This window comes from Saimiri boliviensis, chromosome 6 (assembly GCF_048565385.1).
Source record: "Saimiri boliviensis isolate mSaiBol1 chromosome 6, mSaiBol1.pri, whole genome shotgun sequence".
Classification (NCBI taxonomy): Eukaryota; Metazoa; Chordata; class Mammalia; order Primates; family Cebidae; genus Saimiri; species Saimiri boliviensis.
The window spans coordinates 53,520,962-53,538,706 of record NC_133454.1 but is presented as its reverse complement, the minus strand read 5'-3'; the positions used below and the strand labels follow the sequence as shown (position 1 = coordinate 53,538,706).

General features: G+C 49.6%; 1 protein-coding gene across 1 annotated transcript; it reads right to left on the bottom strand.

Moving 5' to 3' along the window:
* Nucleotides 1–291: 291 nt before the first annotated feature.
* Nucleotides 292–16,083, bottom strand: IL10RA (interleukin 10 receptor subunit alpha). The gene is made up of 7 exons (XM_003923645.4): nt 15,948–16,083; nt 14,036–14,156; nt 12,884–13,068; nt 9,178–9,347; nt 8,440–8,590; nt 6,850–6,968; nt 292–3,060 (listed from the first exon to the last, which is right to left on the bottom strand). Exons 1-7 carry the CDS (start codon nt 16,012–16,014, stop codon nt 2,134–2,136), a joined length of 1,740 nt encoding a protein of 579 aa, XP_003923694.1. The 5' UTR covers nt 16,015–16,083; the 3' UTR covers nt 292–2,133.
* Between the last annotated feature and the right edge of the window lie 1,662 nt (nt 16,084–17,745).

Sequence of the window (17,745 nt, the reverse complement as noted above, 5' to 3'; positions counted from 1 at the left end):
ACACGCCTGGCACTGTGTTAAACTTTTTGTGTGATCTCGTTGAAACCTCACAACATTCCCACGGGGAGCTGTCAACTCCATGTGCTAGGTGGGGAAATGAAAACCTGGAGAGGATAAGTAATGGGCCCAAGGTCGCGAGGACTGCCTAGGTCTGCTGGATTTGAGGCTGAGTCCTCAGGCCTGTTTCCTTAGTGACATGACACATCCCACCCATTATTACCCTCCTCATTACCAACAACCGAGTCCTCCACCAGCCACTGTGCCATCAGCAAGCTGACTGGTTTCACATGATTCCTGTGGTCCTGACAATTTATTGGAATAAAAAACATGTATCACTAATTCACAGAGCTTTGTGTTCAAGGCACATTCATATCCATTTCCTCAGTAGAACCTCACATCCCTATGAATTAGACGAGTCAGTCATTGTTTTCCAGATGAAGAAACTAAGGTTCCAAGAGGATAAGTGACTTCCCCCAGGTCACACTGCTGGAAACAGTAGAGTCAGAGCTAGAACTTTGGGGTTTCTGAGATACCCAGAATTCTTTCACTGTGCAATGCTGCCTCTCCAATAAATAAATCAACAAAATAAATAAAAAAGCTTTCAAGGGAAACCTCAGGAATCGTCCCTCAAGCCTGTTTCCAGAAGGAGTTCAGTTACCAGACTGGCACCTAAAGGCACCTTGGCAGGGGGCAGTGGTCATGGCTGGATTCCTTGGGCCAGAATGTCTGTTTTCAGAATGCTCCAGAGAAAGGCAGGGCAGAGATGACCCTGGAGGGCACGCATAGGCCTGTCTCCTCCCAGCTTCCACGTCTATCGACTGAAATTCCTTTGTTTGAAGACAGATTCCAAATGGCTGTGGGAAGCAGGGCCCATACATTCCCCTTCCTGGGCCTGCCTGATGCTGTCTTGGCATGATACCATGGACTTCCACTGGATTTGTTAGCCCCTGGCATAAGAAACAAGCTGGCTTGGGAGTCCATGGACAGTATTTACTGTCTCCTAGGGCCAGCTTAGCTAATACCCAGCAAACATGGAGGGCCCCCTAAAGGTGGAGTCCTTATTTCACAGATGGGGAAATTGAGGCCTTCTGACAAGTAGCTGGTCCACAGTCACATAGCTGAACACAAAGAGGGCAGGGACCCCAGCCCAGTGTCCAGTGCCTTATCCTCTGGGTCTGTAGCTGGACATTAGCAGCCACAAGCACAGGCCCTCAACCCTGATTCTCTGGGGCTGGCTTGAGCTGGTGCCCAAGCCCAGAGGTCGCCCAAAGGGTTGAGTTATGACCAATACAAAACCATGGCTTCTCTAGAACTTGCTAGCAAAATGGTGGGGCAGCGGGTGGGATGTGAGTGGCTTGGCCACAGCCAGTGCTCCAAGGGGATGCTACTCCATTTGCTGGAGAGAGGGAGATATTTGCAGATGGGCACCAAAGATACCCACTAGAGGGACGGGTTCTGAGCTGGAAGCTCCGTCCAGGGTCTCAGCTCCGTTTGTCTCCCCTCGGTGACTCCATCATGAGGCGTTTGACTGTCCAGAGAGTATTTACCTTAAGACCTTTTAGTGATAAGCTTCCTGCCTCAGAGGCCCAGTGTGGGGAGGTTCCCCATGTGATGATCCCAGAGGTCAAACTCAGCCTCCATTTCCTCCTTTTTCCCTTAGAAATGACACCAGCGGTGAGGTCCTGAAGCTTCCATTTCCTCAGCCCTTCCTCCTGCTGGAGGTCCTGATGCTTGGGTGGCCTAAGCAGGGAGTTCTGGGTCTGAGCTGACTTTGGCCTGGCGGCTTCACCACAACTCCAGAAAGCCCCATGGTTCCCCTGAGCAAATAATCCGTTATGATACAGGAAAGAGTCCCAAGCAGGGAGAAGGTCCCTTCCCTTCTCAGCTCTGCCAGAGTCTGCAGGGCCCAGTCAGCAGAACGGGTCAGTGTCCCCCACACACCCTGCATTAGTTCAGCGAGTCAACCTCCTTCTGCCCCAGGCACCCTGACCAGCCCTGCAGGGCTGGCCCCAGTGGGCTTGCAGAAAAGTGCCCAGACTGCCTTGTGCCTTACTTCTGCCCAGGGGGCTCCTCTTCCTGGTCCAGGTAGAGGAGCAGGCGTGGCTAAAATCAAAAGCAGCTTCTCAGCCTGAGTCACTCATTTGAGTGCAGGCTGGAGATGAGGGGCAAGGTGACCAGGTCTGAGTTAAAGCTGCCCAGGAGACCACCTTGGGCTGCCAGACAGCCTAGAGAGGCAAGGTTATGGGCGAAACTCCAGTCAGATGTTCCCAGGTCACCACAGTTGCTCAAGGCCAGGAGTGACCATTCCTCAGTGGGCTGGTTCCACTGTCCAGTTGGGGCCCCTGAGGAAGCCAGCGTCATTTCTAGGGGATCCTGTTTCAAATAGCCCTTGGCCAGGGCTGGTGGATGCCAGCCTTCCTCATCATCCAGGCATGCCCTGAATTTGGGGCCAAGGCCATCTGTCAAGGGGGATTCTTCCTCCAGGCAGCCTGTCTTGGTTGCCTTCTCCTCAGTGCATCTGGTCTGCCTCAGGTAGCCCCGGAATGCCACAGCAGCTGGATCTTCTTCCCCAGGCACCTCAGTCTCTGGCGGACTGCTGTGGTCCAAGGCTGGGCCACCCTGTGTGTCCCCAGCCTGTCCCTCAGAGTTTTGAACTAGGCCAATTCCACTGTCATCCTGGTCCCTGCTGTCACTCCCCACCTGCTGCTCCCAGACAGGCCGTGTGCCAGGGCTCAGGCTGCGCTCCTGCAGGCAGATCCCACTGTCTGTGCTGTTGCTGCTGTCACTACCGCAGCTGTCCCCCAGCTCAGGGGGCTCCCCACTACCCAGCGTTCTGTTGGCCTGGGGGTGGGGGTCAGAGAGGAGGAACTGCGGCTCTTCAGTCTGCAGGGATGGCTTGTTACTGCCAAAGCCACTGTCCGTGCTGCCATGCAGATCCAAGTTCCTCAGCTCTGGGGACACCTTCAGGAAGGCCTCCTCGTCAAGTGGGTGGATGGTGTCCTGGGTCTCTGGACAGGGTGGCTGGCTGCCGAGGATGAAGGGGCTGGGCTTCTTGAAGAGCTGGGGAAGAGAGGGCAGAGTGAGAGAGGCAGGAGTCACCTTCCAGCACCCATCCCAGTGCTGCTGGGGAAGGCCAGGCCCACGAGGAAGAGCTCAACAGAGGGGACTACAGTCCTAATTACACTGCAACGTATTCTGTTTTGTTTTCAAATCCAGCTTTCCTCCTAATGCAATTCCCAGTTTGGCTCATAAGAAGCTTGTATTCTTGGGCCTAGATGGAGTAACAGGCAGAACTGGGGTCTGCCAAGCATGGTGAAACTCTTAGGTGGCTCCATCCGCAGTGCTTTGCAAACCTGAAAGCAGGCTAGACCCATCTATAAGCGCATTTCAAACTTTTTTGACTATGACTCAAAATCAGAAATAAGTTGCATAATGACTTATATATATAACACATATGTAAATAACTGAAACCAGGTTCACAAAATATTACTTATCATTATGACCTGTGCCACGATCTTTTTGCAGTTCTTATTCTATTGTGTCCTAGTCTATGCCATCTGCCCATTTCATTTTTGTAAATTCTGGATGTGAGACACCAAATTAATTTCTCTATTCCCTGAGTCATGACTCACAAGAACAGGGTGGCTGTAGTGTGGGGCAGGGGCTGCTCTCTGTTAACTGCCAAGGGTTTTGAGGAAGCCGTATCACCCCTCTGCCGTAGCCAGACTGGTATCCTTTCTGTCCCAGAACACATCAAGCACCGTGCTGTCTCAGGGCCTTTGCACATGCTCTCCCTCCTGCTTGGAATGCTCTCGGCACTTTATATGACTGTGTCCCCTTCACGGTTTAGGTCTCAGATGGTTTTGAAGCTCAGATGTCTCTTCTTCAACAAGGCCTTCCTGAATACCTTGCCCAGAGCAGTACTCCAGCCACTCTCTCCACATTCACCCTGTTACTTCTTCCTAGTACTTGGTTCCTAGACTTATTTTACTTATTTATTTCCTGCCTCTCACCATACACACACTCACTTATTCCACATTCCCAAACGAACACAAACTCCTTGAGGGCAGGAAGTGTCTACTGTTGTTTACCGCCCTGTCTCCAGAGTCTAAACTGAGCTGGTGCACAGCAGGCCCTCCTAAGGTCTGCCGACCGACTGACTCACTGATGCACATCTGCCCTCAGCTCCTTGGTACATGATGACTCACATACAGCTCCTATTGGTGGAGTCCCTATTACTATCACATTGCTTGGTGATTTAGGATGTGTCCTCCAGAGCCAGATTCCATGGGTTCAAATCCCAGCTCTGACTCTTACCAGCTTTGTCACTCTAAGCAAATGACTTACCCTCTCTGTGCTTTAGTTCCTCATCTGTAACGTGGAAATAACGACAGTACCTGCCTCCTTATGTTGCAGTTAATGTATCTGCAGTGCTTAGAACCAAGTGTGGGGCATGGAAGATGTTCAATAAATATATGTTGAATTGAACTTTGCCCTCCAGTAATTATGTAAGAGAAGTATTATTACCTCTATTTCCTAGAGGAGAAAACTGAAGCTCAGAGAAGTTAAGTGACTTGCACAAAGTGACTCAATAGTAAAGAACACATCTGGAATTCATCCTCAACTGTCTTGATTTGAAATCTCTTGCTTGTCCAATAATACTTACCTTGAGGAACTGTTGAAAGATAAGATCAAACAAGCTAATGAATGAGAACAAACTAATGAATGTGCCAGTGCTCTGTGCATTATAATTTACTCATGTGGTAATGACTGTGATGATCAGATGCAGGGAATTGGGCTATATGTATCCTGAAGAGAAAAAATCCTCAAGGACAAGTCAATTCTGTGATCCAGAAGGGGCCAGGCATGGTGGCTCATGCTAACAATCCTAGCATTTTGGAAGGCCAAGGTGGGCGTATTACCTGAGGTCAGGAGTTCGAGACCAGCCTGGTCAACATGGTGAAACCCTGTCTCTACTAAAAATATAAAAATTAGCTGGGCATGGTGGTGAGCACCTGTAATATCAGCTACTTGGGAGGCTGAGGCAGGAGAATCATTGGAACCTAGGAGGTGGAGGCTGCAAGTGAGCTGAGATTGAGCCACCGCACTCTAGCCTGGGTGACAGAACAAGACTCCATCTCAAAAAAAAAAAAAAAAAAAAAAAAAAAAAAAAAAAAAAAAAACACCCCAAAACCAAAAAACAATGAAGTTATAGAAGGAAGAAAAAACAAACAAATCAGAAGCACTTGCCTTCTCGTTTGGCACTGGCATTTTTGCATCTACGTCTATTTCACTGCTTTGCGTTAGTTAATCATTTACATACTGGCTGTAATCAAGCTCCCTGGGACTAGGCACCACATTAATCAGCTTCTTGCTGAACAACTTTCTGCATTTATAGGTAGTGGGTCTTGAGTGACTGTAGTTCACCTGCCCCCTCCTTCTTTCTTGATGCCTCTCCTGATCCCCAACTAAGCATCTTCCCAGCCAGTAAACCAGGGTCACCCTTCTCCATTCCCTCTGCTTTTCAGTTCTCATGGCCTGGTCTCCCATCCCTGAGGACAGGCTCCAGGCTACATTTGCCTCTAAATCCATCCCAGCTCCAGGCCCCACACACAGTATATGCTTAAAGTGCTTGTTAAACAGGCCAAGGAATACGTGTTTATGGAACACAGTCACTGAGAAGCCCAGAGAAAGGCCAGTGAGTCGCACACTTCAGCTAGACACGAGGAAGAACGTTACAATCCCCTAAAGATGTAGGGGCTGCCTGTCCCCGGTGTCATCATCATACTCTTCCACCAGGGTACTGGAGCTAGGAACATGGTTCTTTTTTTCACATGGAGAAATACCCCAGTTAGGCCAGGGAGTCCCATCCCCCTTCCCCATCAGCATCGCACACTCCCACTTCCTAGAATTCTTATTCAAAATAATTTCAGAGAGTCTTCGTCTTTCACCTTGTTTCCCCTAGAGATCCCAGGATCCTTCTGGTGATTCCCCTTCCAGTTGTGGGACCCCTGCCTTGCAGATGGAGCTGGGTCCTTCCCAGCTGAGCCCTTGGCCATCATGCCAATAGTGTCAGCTACGGGGGCTACGGTGGGCAACCTTCGATGTGGCCTGAACTCCAGGCCAGAGACAGGGTGAGGTTTGGAAAATGCTGCCCAGTCTTTGCAAGTGGGGTTTGGAGGCTGGCTTGCCACAAGTGTACCATTTGTCAATACAACATAGCAAGAGGATATACTCTGGGAGGGGAGGAAGGAGGGCTTGGTCTCCTCCATGAGCCCTTCCCTGCCCTACCCCCCAGCATCCCCTCACCACTGGTCCAGCATCCTCACTACCCCCAGCATCCTCTCTTCTCTGATCCACTCTGACAGCAGCCCAAGGGCCAGCACTTCTGGCCTTTCCTTCTTTTTCTCTTGTGGAGCACCCATGGCCACTAGTGGTGGGAAAGTGGGCTCCATCCCTGACTCTTCCTGGCTGTGTGGCCCTGTGTGTGTAACAATCACTCCGTGCCTCAGTTTCCTCACTTATGAAATGAGGATAACAACTGTGTCTCATTATCAGAGATGAACTACTAGTAGATCATACCAAAATGGCTTGTGGTCACTGAGGTCTATGGTTCCATGTGTCTTATTTGTGCCACTGGAGGGCAACGTTCTCGGCACTGGGCTTCATGCTCACTTCCTCCCTCTGTCCCCACAGTGCTTGATGATGGTATCTCCCAACCACATCAGGGCTGAGAGCAGAGGCGAGCTGAGGGAATGGACTGTCTGGGAGGAAAAGAGCTCCCTGTCCTCCCAGGGAGCTCTAGTGTGGCTGGGAAGGGCGGGGCAGTGACCTTCCTGCAAGACTCACCAGGACACTGGGCAGCTTCCTTCGGTGCCGCACATACAGCTGGAGGGCCAGGCAGCAGGCCAGGGCTCCGGAGAGCAGGACAAAGGCAAAGATGATGATGATGTTGGTCACGGTGAAATCTGTAGGCCCAGAGAGATGTGTTTGTGGCCTGGCACCACGGGACATGGTGATTCTGGTCATGGGACTCTGGTCCCATGAAATCGGTTGGCCACGGGACTCTGGTCCCATGAAATCCATTGGCCACTGTCAGGAACCATTCAGTGAGTGGTCCCAGGTGACCTACAGGCCACAGCTCTAGATGTGTCTAGGTTTCTGAGAATCCTCTCCTGGCTTTCCAAACCCTGCCCTGAAGGATGCCCTTAGGAGATTTGCTGACTGCTTCCAGCTCTCTGCTCACGACTCCCATCACGGCAAATACAACAATGACGCAGGATGGTGCAGCGGGTAAGAATCAAGCCTCTGAGGGCTGCTAGATGTGGGTTCTAGTCCCGGCTTCACCACTTATTAGCTGTGTGACTGTGGACAAATCACTTCCTCTCTCGGAGGAAGATGGCTGACCTCACAGGATGGTTGTGAAGTACACAGCACTTACCACGTACCAACACCATCAGATTCTTTTAACGTTTATACTTATAGGAGGTAAATACTATCATCAGCTCCATTTTTACAGATTAGGATCCTGAAGCACATAAAAGTTAAGTAATTTGGCCAAAGTCATACACCTCAAAAGTGGTAAAGCTGAGATTTGAAGAGGACTATTTCATATATCAGTGAATGAATGTATGAAAAGCTCTTAAGCTTGCCTGACACACACTTAGTGCCTTACTCTGCATTGACACTTACATGACACTGAGCTGTTGAGTGTCCTTCATAAACTGAAATTGTTGCAGATCTAGCAGGAGTCACTTTTATCTTTGCCAGACCCTGCCCACACTGGACTGGGCCCTCCCAGAGCACTTACTGTTGGCATGATTCACTGGGCACGTGACATCTCATCTGCACTCCAGTGAGAGCTGCATGGTAGTCTCCTCTGTGCACTCTATCTCCCCAGCCAGGATGCCAGATCCTCATAAGCAGGACCGTGGCCTCCATATCCTCTATCCTCTCTCTCCCCCTATATCCCTGGCACCTGGCTGGCAGCCTGGAGCAGTATTTGCTGACTTCAGCAGCTCTGGCGAGGAGCGGCATGGGGAAGTAAGGAGAAACCCTTTGTGTCCCTGGCTCTCAGGAAGAACAACAGTTGTTAGGAAGACCGTAACAACAGGAACTAGCACAGCGGACTAAAGACGCAGGAGAGGAATGTTGCCGGGAAACATCGCTGTGCTCCAGTAGGAGGACCCTAGATCCGAGAGACCTGGTTCTGCCACCAAGTCCTGGCTGTGCAACCCTAGTAAGTTGCTAATACTGAGCCTCAGTTCCCTCATCTCTAAAATGAGGACAGTAGGACCCCTCTTCTATTAAGGATGGAGAGCTATGTGAGGCAGTACCTAACCCAGTGGCTGGCACCAGCACCCCAGATGCATGCATTTTGGATTGTACCAGGCCCTCCCAGTCTCCCTCCCCATGCTGAGAGCAGCCCGACGGACTCACACTGCCTGGTGAGGGAGATGCACTCCTCTTTAGACCACATCCCCTTGTTAGTTCGGGAACTGATAGATGGTTTCACCTTGATGCAGAACTCTCCCACCTCTCCAGAGGTTTGGAGGCTGAAGTTTTCATGTTTTAATTTCTCGTGTGTGAACTGAAACAAAAATGATAGCAATGAACAAAATTCTCTTATTTCATGGCACGCAGACACTGAGAGCTGTTGGGCCTTCAGAGGTGATTTCAGCCAACCTCCTTCAGCAGCCTTTGTCTAAGATAACAACCCCCACCTTTACGAATGCAGCACATGATCTCTGTAATTACCATGATTTTATTTTGCATTTTAAAAGTAAATGGGGTGTTTTATAGATGCTGAAGATCTTCCCAGAAGGGGCTGGAATCAACTCTGGTGGAGAGGACAGAGAGTGGATTTTGCAGACGCCAAGCTCTCCCGTAACAGGGGCATCCTCTGGTGGGTTACATAGCCTCTCAGAGCCTTATGGCTTCATCTAGAAAGGCTCTGGGGTGCCCAAGACCTAGTAGGCAATTCCTTTGAGGAGCATCTTACAGGAGCATAGCTCTGAGGGCCGAGGACATTTCTACTCCCTCCTCTGCTCACCCACCATCCCAGACCCTCCCTCTAGTCCATAAGCAAAGCTCCCAATGGCACACGAGGGTGCTTCCAGCCCCGGGGACAGGGAAGCCAAGGGGTCTCTGGTCCTGGGGCCTTGGGGAACCCCATACCGTAAAGTTTTCCGGCACCTTGCGAATGGCAATCTCATACTCTCGGAAGTGACTGAAGATGCTTTCATATGTGACACCTGCAGGGGCCATCTTGGGCCTCGGGGGCTGAATCCTCCCAAGGATGAGGCCATTGTGGATCTCTAGCTTCACACTGCCAACTGTCAGAGTCACTAAGTAGGGTGGAGGTGGGGAAAAACCATGAGGCCTGAGGGCTGAGGAGGGCCTTGGTGTCCCCCAAGACCTTCCCTCCAGAATTGCGCTTAATTAAAACCTAGGCCTAAAACCCAGGCCACAGGTTTGCCAATGTAGCAGAATGTAAGGACTTCTTGGGGAGCACATTAAAAATACATATACCCTAAAATCAGATGCGTCAACCAATGGACTATGATAGAAAGCCCAGAAATAAACCCACAGTTGATTTTCAACAAAGGGGCCAAGAACACACAATGGGAAAAGGGCAGTCTCTTCAATAAACGGCATTGGGAAAACTGTATATTCACAAACAGAACAATGAAAATAAATTTTTGTCTCACCCCTGACACAAGAATCAACTCAAAATGGACTAAAAACAAATGTAACACCTGAAACTATAAAAACCGTTAGAAGAAAACCTAGGCAAAGTTCTAAGACATCGGTCTGGGCTAAGATTTCTTGGATATGATTCCTAAAGCACAGGCAACAAGAGCAAAAATAGACAAATGGAATTGCATCACAATAAAAAGCTGCTTCTGCACAGCAAAGAAAACAGTTACTAGAGTGAAGAGACAATCTAGGAATGGGTAGAAAAATATTTACAAATCGTACATTGACTAAGAGGTTAATAGCCTGTATTCAAATATATGCAAGGAACTCATCCTACTCAGTAACAAGAAAACAAATAAACCTGTTTTTAAAATGGGCAAATGACTTGAATAGACATTTAAAAGAAGACATACAAATGACCAACAGATATATGAAAAAATGGTCAACATCTCTAATTATCAGAGAAGTGTAAACTAGAACCACAATGAGATACCACTTCACACCTGTTAGTTGGCTATTATCAAAAAGATAGAAGTGACAAGCGTTGGCAAGGATGTGGTGAAAAGGGAAACCCTACATACGGCTGGTGGTGAATTTCTCAGCCATATGGAAAACAGTATGGATGTTCCTTAAAAATCTAAAAATGGAACTACCATGTGATCCAGCAATTCCCACTACTGGGCATATATCGAAAGATTTTGAAATTAGTATATTGAAGAGATATCTGCATCCCCCATTCACTGCAGCATTATTCACAACAGCCAAGATATGGAAATGCCCACCAACAGATGAATGGGTTTTTAAAAGGTGGTATATGTATATACCACAGAATCCCATTCAGTCTTACAAAATAGGAAACTGAGGCCAGGAGTGGTGGCTCATGCCTGTAATCCCAACACTTTGGGAGGCTGAGGCAGGTGGATCATTTGCGGTCAGGAGTCTGAGACCAGCCTGGCCACATGGTAAAACCCCATCTCCATTAAAAATACAAAAGTCAGCTGTGTATCCTGGTGCATGCCTGTAATCCCAGCTTGGGGATTACTTGGGGGGGGGGGAGCTGAGGCAGAAGAAGCTCGAACTTGGGAGGTAGAGGTTGCAGTGAGCCAAGATCATGCCATTGGACTCCAGCCTGGGCGAGATCATGAGTGAAATAAGTGCAGAGAGATAAATACCATAAGATCTCACTTAAGTGTAGACTCTAAATAGAATTCTTTTAGAATTCAATTCATAGAAGTGGAAAGTAGAAGGGGTTACCAGAGGCTGGAGGAGGCAGGCGGGAGCAGTGGGTAGGGAACAAGGAGACGAGTACCAAGTTACAGTGAGACAGGAGGAATCAGTTCTGCTGCCTATTGCACAGCAAGGTGACTATAGTAACAACAGATGGACTGTGTATTTCAAAATAGCTAAAAGATAGTATTTTAAATATTTTTGCCACAAAGAAATGCTAAATATTCGAGGTGACAGATATTCTAATTACCCTGATTTGATCATTCCACAATGTGTACACGTATTGCAACATCACATTGTGCCACATAAACATGAAGAATTATCAAAACATTTTGTTATAAAATGTTTTCAACATTTTATAAAACTTTACTGTTTTGTTGTTGTTTTTTTGAGATGGAGTCTTGCCCTGTTGCCCAGACTGGAATGTAGTGGCTTGATCTTGGCTCACTGCAACCTCTGCCTCCCGGGTTCAAATGATTCTCCCACTTCAGCCGCCCTGAGTAGCTGGGAATACAGATGCACTCCACCATGCCTGGCTAATTTTTGTATTTTTAGTAGAGATGTGGTTTCACCTTGTCAGCCAGGCTGGTCTCGAACTCCTGACCTCAGGTGATCCGTCTGCCTTGGCCTCCCAAAGTGCTGGGATTATAGGAGTGAGCCACCGCACCCGGCTCAACACTTTATTGTTAAGCATAGCATTTATGGTAGGTATGTGTAGATAGATAACTTTCTGTATGTTAGGATGTTTTCTTTCTATTTTAACTTAGTTTCTTTTTAAATGAAGATTTCTTTTTTACATAGTTATATGATAAATTGCATTGATAATATTTTTATATAGAAATTTCCAATAGACACAAAAGTAGAAGAAAATATAATGATTTCCAAAGCCCCAGTTTTGGTAATTGTAAACACTAGGCCAATTTTAAAGTAATTGGTGGTAGGGGAGGGTCATCAATATCCCCCCATGAATTTACTTTAGCATTTTAAAGAAAATCTAAGCACTGTATTACTTAATTCTTGATTACTTAAGTATGTACCTCTCACATATCACAACTTTGTAAACATAACTACCATGCTATTATCACATGTAACAAACAAATACCTAGAAATATGTCCAAAACATGATTTCATATACAAATATGGTGATTTCCTCAATAATGTCTTTTTGTAATTGTCTTGCTCAAATCAAAATACAAAGAAGAAACAAACTTTTAAAAAAAAAATACAGATGCCTTGGACCCACTCAAGACACAGTCTGAATTTCTGAGGCTGGGCCTTGGAAATAGATATTTTAAACACACTTGCTGGGAAGTGTTTCCATACCAGCTCAGCAGTGGCCTGTGGGCAGGCATTTGGAAGCCAACAACCTCCTAGACCATTGGCTCTAACTCTGAATCTACAGAGCAAGATCTCCAAGCACACGAAACTTTCTCAATCCCAACTGTTGGAATGAAAAATCCCATTGAGCTGGGGGCTTATCCTTTCCTCTGACCTCTCCAGAGAGGAATACCTAACTTCTCTTTACTAGCACTTCCCATTTCAAAGGGATGACCCCCTAGGTGATCACTCCTAAAGAAGCGGGGACCTCACCCAAATTCTGCCTACTGCTTGCTGCCCTATGCTGAGTGTTCATGGATTTGCTTCCTCTCCCTGAACCCTCCCTGAAAAAAACAAGTTCACAGGCCTGGCTCTCGTGACTCAGCTGCCCCAACCCACCCCAAGACCTCTCTCTGTAGGATAAACAACTCCAGTTCCCTTTTAAATCTCCAACAACTTGGGCTAATTTTATCTAACCTCCTCCAAAGTTCCACCCTGTTTGGGCAACTAGTTCTCTGGCCAGGGAGCCTGGCTGCCATGGTAAGCTATGGGAATAGACAGAAAAGCTCTAGACTAGAGTTCCTGGCTGGAAGAGACCCCAGTGCCATGTTCTAGGTCTAGGTCAAGGGAGGAAAAGCACCTTCATCCACGGAGAAGCGGGTGTTGGTCACGGTCCAGTTGGAGTGCTGGGTGCTGTTCACAGCCCGCACTCTGGCCCGGTAGCCACTGCTGTGGTACAGGTCCAGGGTCACCGCGGTGAGGTCACAGGACAGCATCAGGGTCTGTCCGCAAGTGGGGATGAGCTTCCAGTGCTCTATTCCATACCTGAGGAGATACCAGGGTAGGCACTGGAGAGGAGCTTGTACTCAATCCTACCTCCTTTAAGGGAGATGCAAGAGGCCAGGAAGAGAGCGCCCACAGCGGGAGAAACTGGGACAGCGCTCAGGGTATATCCTCTAGTCCACAGCAGCTCATTGTGAGGGGTCTCCCTTGGCCCTGGCACCCTGTGCCAATTTCCGTGTGGTCTAGAAGATTCTTAGATGGGAATATGAGTAGTCCCAGCTCTTTCAGAAAGCCTTGCTAGCTCCTGCAGCACAGCCCAGTCTCTGCCTTCTCCCCGCTGTGTTTGCAGTCATTAGGGTTCCCCTGTTCTGGCTATACTATGGATGCTTCTCCTGCCAAGATGGAAAGCCTTGGGGGCTGGAGGCGGTGGCTCACACCTGTAATCCCAGCACTTTGGGAGGCTGAGGCGGGCGGATCACTTGAGGTCAGGAGTTTGAGACTAGTTTGGCCAACATGGTGAAACCCCGTCTCTACTAAAAATGCAAACATATAGTCGGGAGTGGTGGTGGGCCCCTGTAATCTCAACTACTTGGGAGGCTAAGGTGGGAGAATTGCTTGAACCCAGGAGGAAGAGGCTGCAGTGAGCTGAGGTCGCACCACTGCGCTCCAGCCTGGGAGACAGAGCGAGAAGCTGTCTCAAACAAAACAAACAAACAAACAAACAAAACAACAAAAAAGAAAAGCCTTGGAGCAAAGGCTTTTTTTTTTACTCTGGAGTGATCAAAGTCTCCGACCTTCTCACCCAGAACTCCGGGCACATTGCTCAGTACAGGAGTCTTAATCAGTACTTATCAACTGCCGGCTATGTGTTAGGGGCCCTCAGGCACTCACTTAGTGAGTTCTGAGGCACTCACTTCATTAACAAGGCAGGTATTTTCCCATGCTAGAGAAGTAGGGGATAAGGTGGGAATTCACTCCTTGCTCCCCCTCCCTCCTCCCTTTTCCTCACCTCAGGAGTTCCACTTCATAGAAGGTACTTTCGGACTGATTTGGGATGGGAGTCCAGTGGAGGATGTGGTGGAAAAATTCTGCTTCAAACCACACAGACGGAGGGCTGGGCAGTTCTGTCCCTGGGGAGAAGAGTGTCAGTTCCACAGCTGGGAGGGCCCACCCCTCAGAGTGGCTATGAGTTGCATGAGGCCAGTGGAGCCAGTAAGGGGCAGAGTAAAAACATGAATTCAGATGTGTCTGATTCTAGAGCTAGCATGTGTCCCTAAAGCATTGCCCTGTGCTGTCTGTGATCAGAAGCTGCAGTGGTGGCTGAGAAGAGCCAAGCTGAGCCTGATGCCTCCCAGGGAAGAAGGCAGGGGCGGAGGGCTAAGCAAGTCGGCAATGAGCTCTCAGATGTGTTAGTCCCTGGCTCTGCCCGATCCGTCCCTGCTCTAGCACTATTCCTAGGCTTGGCCCCATCTCCACGCCTGGTCCCCACCCCGGCTTGGCCCAGGCTCCGGCTCAAAGCTACCTCGCTAAGTACACAGACAGCTGGCTTGCTGATATCTGTCTGCTTCTTTTCATAGTTCTGGGTTCCCCAAGCTAAGTGCTTGCCTCATTTCCTAGTTTCTAAAAGGGTTTTGCCTATAGCAGATGCTCAACCTCTGGCTGGGCAAGAGAGAATAAATCACCTCTGGTTCTAGACATGGCTGAGGACATCCCCACAAGAGCTGGCACCCATGGCTCCAAGGCAAGATACTCAATACCAATTCCTAGCTTCACTCTCCCTTTACCCCCAGTACACACCATTCACCATGGGAAACACTGTTGAACCTATTGTCTTCTTTGTAAGAATGCAACAAATATTTCTACTTTGAGTCTTGCTGATCAAGCAGACTAAAGTATGAGCAGGGCCAATGGCTGATTGGTCCCCCTTCTCTCTTCCCTGATTCCATAAGGTCTCTCCATTTGACAGCGACTCTGCTCCTGCTCCCTAGTTTTCTAACTTCTCTTCATCCCTCTAATCATGAACCTGTTCTTTTTTTTCTGACTCTGTCATCTATCTCTTGCTTGCTTTCTTATGCTGTCTTTGATCTTGCCGTCAGTGCCTTGATTTCAAAACTTCAGACGGAAAGTGAAAAATGCAGCAAGACTTTGTGGCGTTTGAGCTTAGCTCTCGATCACGTGAATGGCTGACTGCATGTTTTACTTTGTATTTTGATGTCATGAAGAAGCAGTTTCGGTCCTTGCTCTCTCTGTCTCTGCTCTTGGTCCCTCCAACTCCGGGCTCTTTCATTCTCTCTCTGGGGTTTACTTTTCTTAGTTGCAGAAACTTTGCCGGAGAACTGGCTGCATTAGGAGCCTGAACTTTTATGGGCACAGTATGGGGAGTGCATGCTGAGCTGGGGGCTACAGGTGGAGCAGGGGGGATCGGATGGGGGTGATCAGTGAGGGATGAAAGTGAGATGGGAAAAGGACAGAAAGAGGTTAGTTGAAAGGCCAAGAGAAGGGAGAGTCGGGAGATCAAAACTTTTCCCCAACGGGACAAGAAGTCCCATCATTTGAACCTAACTAGCAAAAAATCTAGGGCTAAACTTATGGCTCATCGAGAAGTGGGAGGATGGTGAGGTTTGCGGGGTGGGGGTTTGGCCTTGCACATACTTCTCTATCCTTCCCATCTCCGTCAGCTCCCGTCAGTCTCAGCCTCTCCCACTTCCACAACAGGTGAGCCTGAGATTCAGTCTTGCCAGAGTAAGGGAGCCCGGCCGGGCACCCCTCTCCCCAGAGTGCCGGGCACCCCTCTCCCCAGAGTGTCGGGCACCTCTCTCCCCATAGGGCCAGCCGGCCAGGGTTCTCCACTGAATGGAGAATTTTAACGGAGCGGGCGCGGAGAGGGCAGGGCAGGGCAGGGTCGCGTCCCGGAGCCTTACCGTGAGCGTCCGAGCCTGGGCGGAGGCTGAGGAGCGCCGCCAGCAGCACAGCGAGGCGCGGCAGCATCCTAGGCGCGCGGCATCGTCCGGGGACGGAGCGGAGCCGGCCTGCGCGCCTCCAGCGACCCCTGGGCGGGGACTGACAGCTTCGCCGCTCGTTCCGCCAGCGCCCCGGGGCTGACGTCAGCGGGGCGGGGCCTACAGACGTCCCGCCCCCGAGGCCGCGAAACTTGGAACTCTTTTAGCGCAGAGCACCCTCCTGCGACGAACGCGCAAGTGTCCCGAGGCGGAAGCGGGCTACGGCCATCCCTCCCTCCTTCCCTCCCTCCCTCCCTCCTTCCCTCCCTCCCTCCCTCCCTTCCCCCTCGAGCGCCAGTGCCCTCAGGCGGAAGGTCCGGCCAGCCGTTCCGGCCGTGTGTGTGTGCGTGCGCGCGCGTGTGCATGTGCTGGGGAGCACGGGTGGCCAGGCACACCCTCGCCCCTGAGTGTGGAAGGTGAGGTGAGGGCATCCGGGCCGCTTTTGCCTGGCGTGCCGGCTTGGCGTTGAAGATGTGGCCGCGGCCGCTCAGGAGGTCGTTGCAGACGCTTGAGGGCAGGGCCCGAGGACGCAGGTCTGAGTATTGCTTGGCGTTGACCCAGGGCCTCGGCGTCGGGGGTCTGAGGACACCGATGGTTGAATACGGAGTAGTCCCTCCTAATTGTTGGAGGGGGGTCCACGACTAAGCAGTTTATGCAGACCTGCCCCCAAAGTCCCAGGAAGCTGAGGCCCAAGAAACAGGCTTGTAACCAGCAGCTTAGCAGCTGAGCCCCAAACCGCGACTTTTAATTTTAATTTTTATTTTTTTGACGACTGAGTCTCGCTTATTGCCCAGGCTGGAGTGCAGTGGCGCAATCTCAGCTCAGTGCACCCTCAGCCTCCCGGGTTCAAGTGATTCTCCTGCCTCAGCCTCCCGAGTAGCTGGGACTACAGGCGTACGCCCCCACGCCCGGCTAATTTTTGTCTTTTTAGTAGAGACTGGGTTTCACTATGTGGTTCAGGCTGGTCTCGAACTCCTGACCTCAGGTGATCCGCCTGCCTTGGCCTCCCAAAGTGCTGGGATTACAGGGGTGCGGCCGGCCTCAAACTGTGTTTTAAATTTATTTTTTCTTCTTTTCTTTTTCCTCTCCCCGCTCTGGATGTCAAGATAAAACTTTGAAACAAACTGCCTGTTTATAATCTCTCATCTTAAACTACAGCCTCAGGATGTGCTGTGAACCTCCTCTCTCTTTCCTTTCCCGTACTGTACTCCCGTGCCTTATGCATGTTTATTTACTTATGTGCTTGTTAAGCACACGCTGTGCTCTTATCTGGTCATGTATTTCCTTAGATGCCTCAGGAGCTGCATCCTGATAGGGACCAGACACCACTGGAATTCTCTCTCTGATAAAAGCTTACTTGAGGAATTGAACCTATACCCAGCTGAAGACTAATTTATAACCTGGCAGGATCCACGATTGCACCAGCCCCTCCACCAAATAAGACAATAATTCAAGAGGACCACCAGAGCAAGTCACTCCACCTGGCACCTCCTAACCTCCCCCTTGCCTTTTCTGCATTTCAGATCCTTTCCTTAAAACTCCCTGGGTTCCCCCTACGAATTGAAGAGTGGAATTGTTTGCTGCCCTTCCCCTGCTAGCATGGGAGCGAGCAGATCTTTCTTTATTATCTGTTCTTTCTACAAGCCACAAGCAGCCAGATGCTTTTGCAGGTTACAGGCTGACACATCCAGTTCCTTAGAAAAAAACATTTAATAAGGGC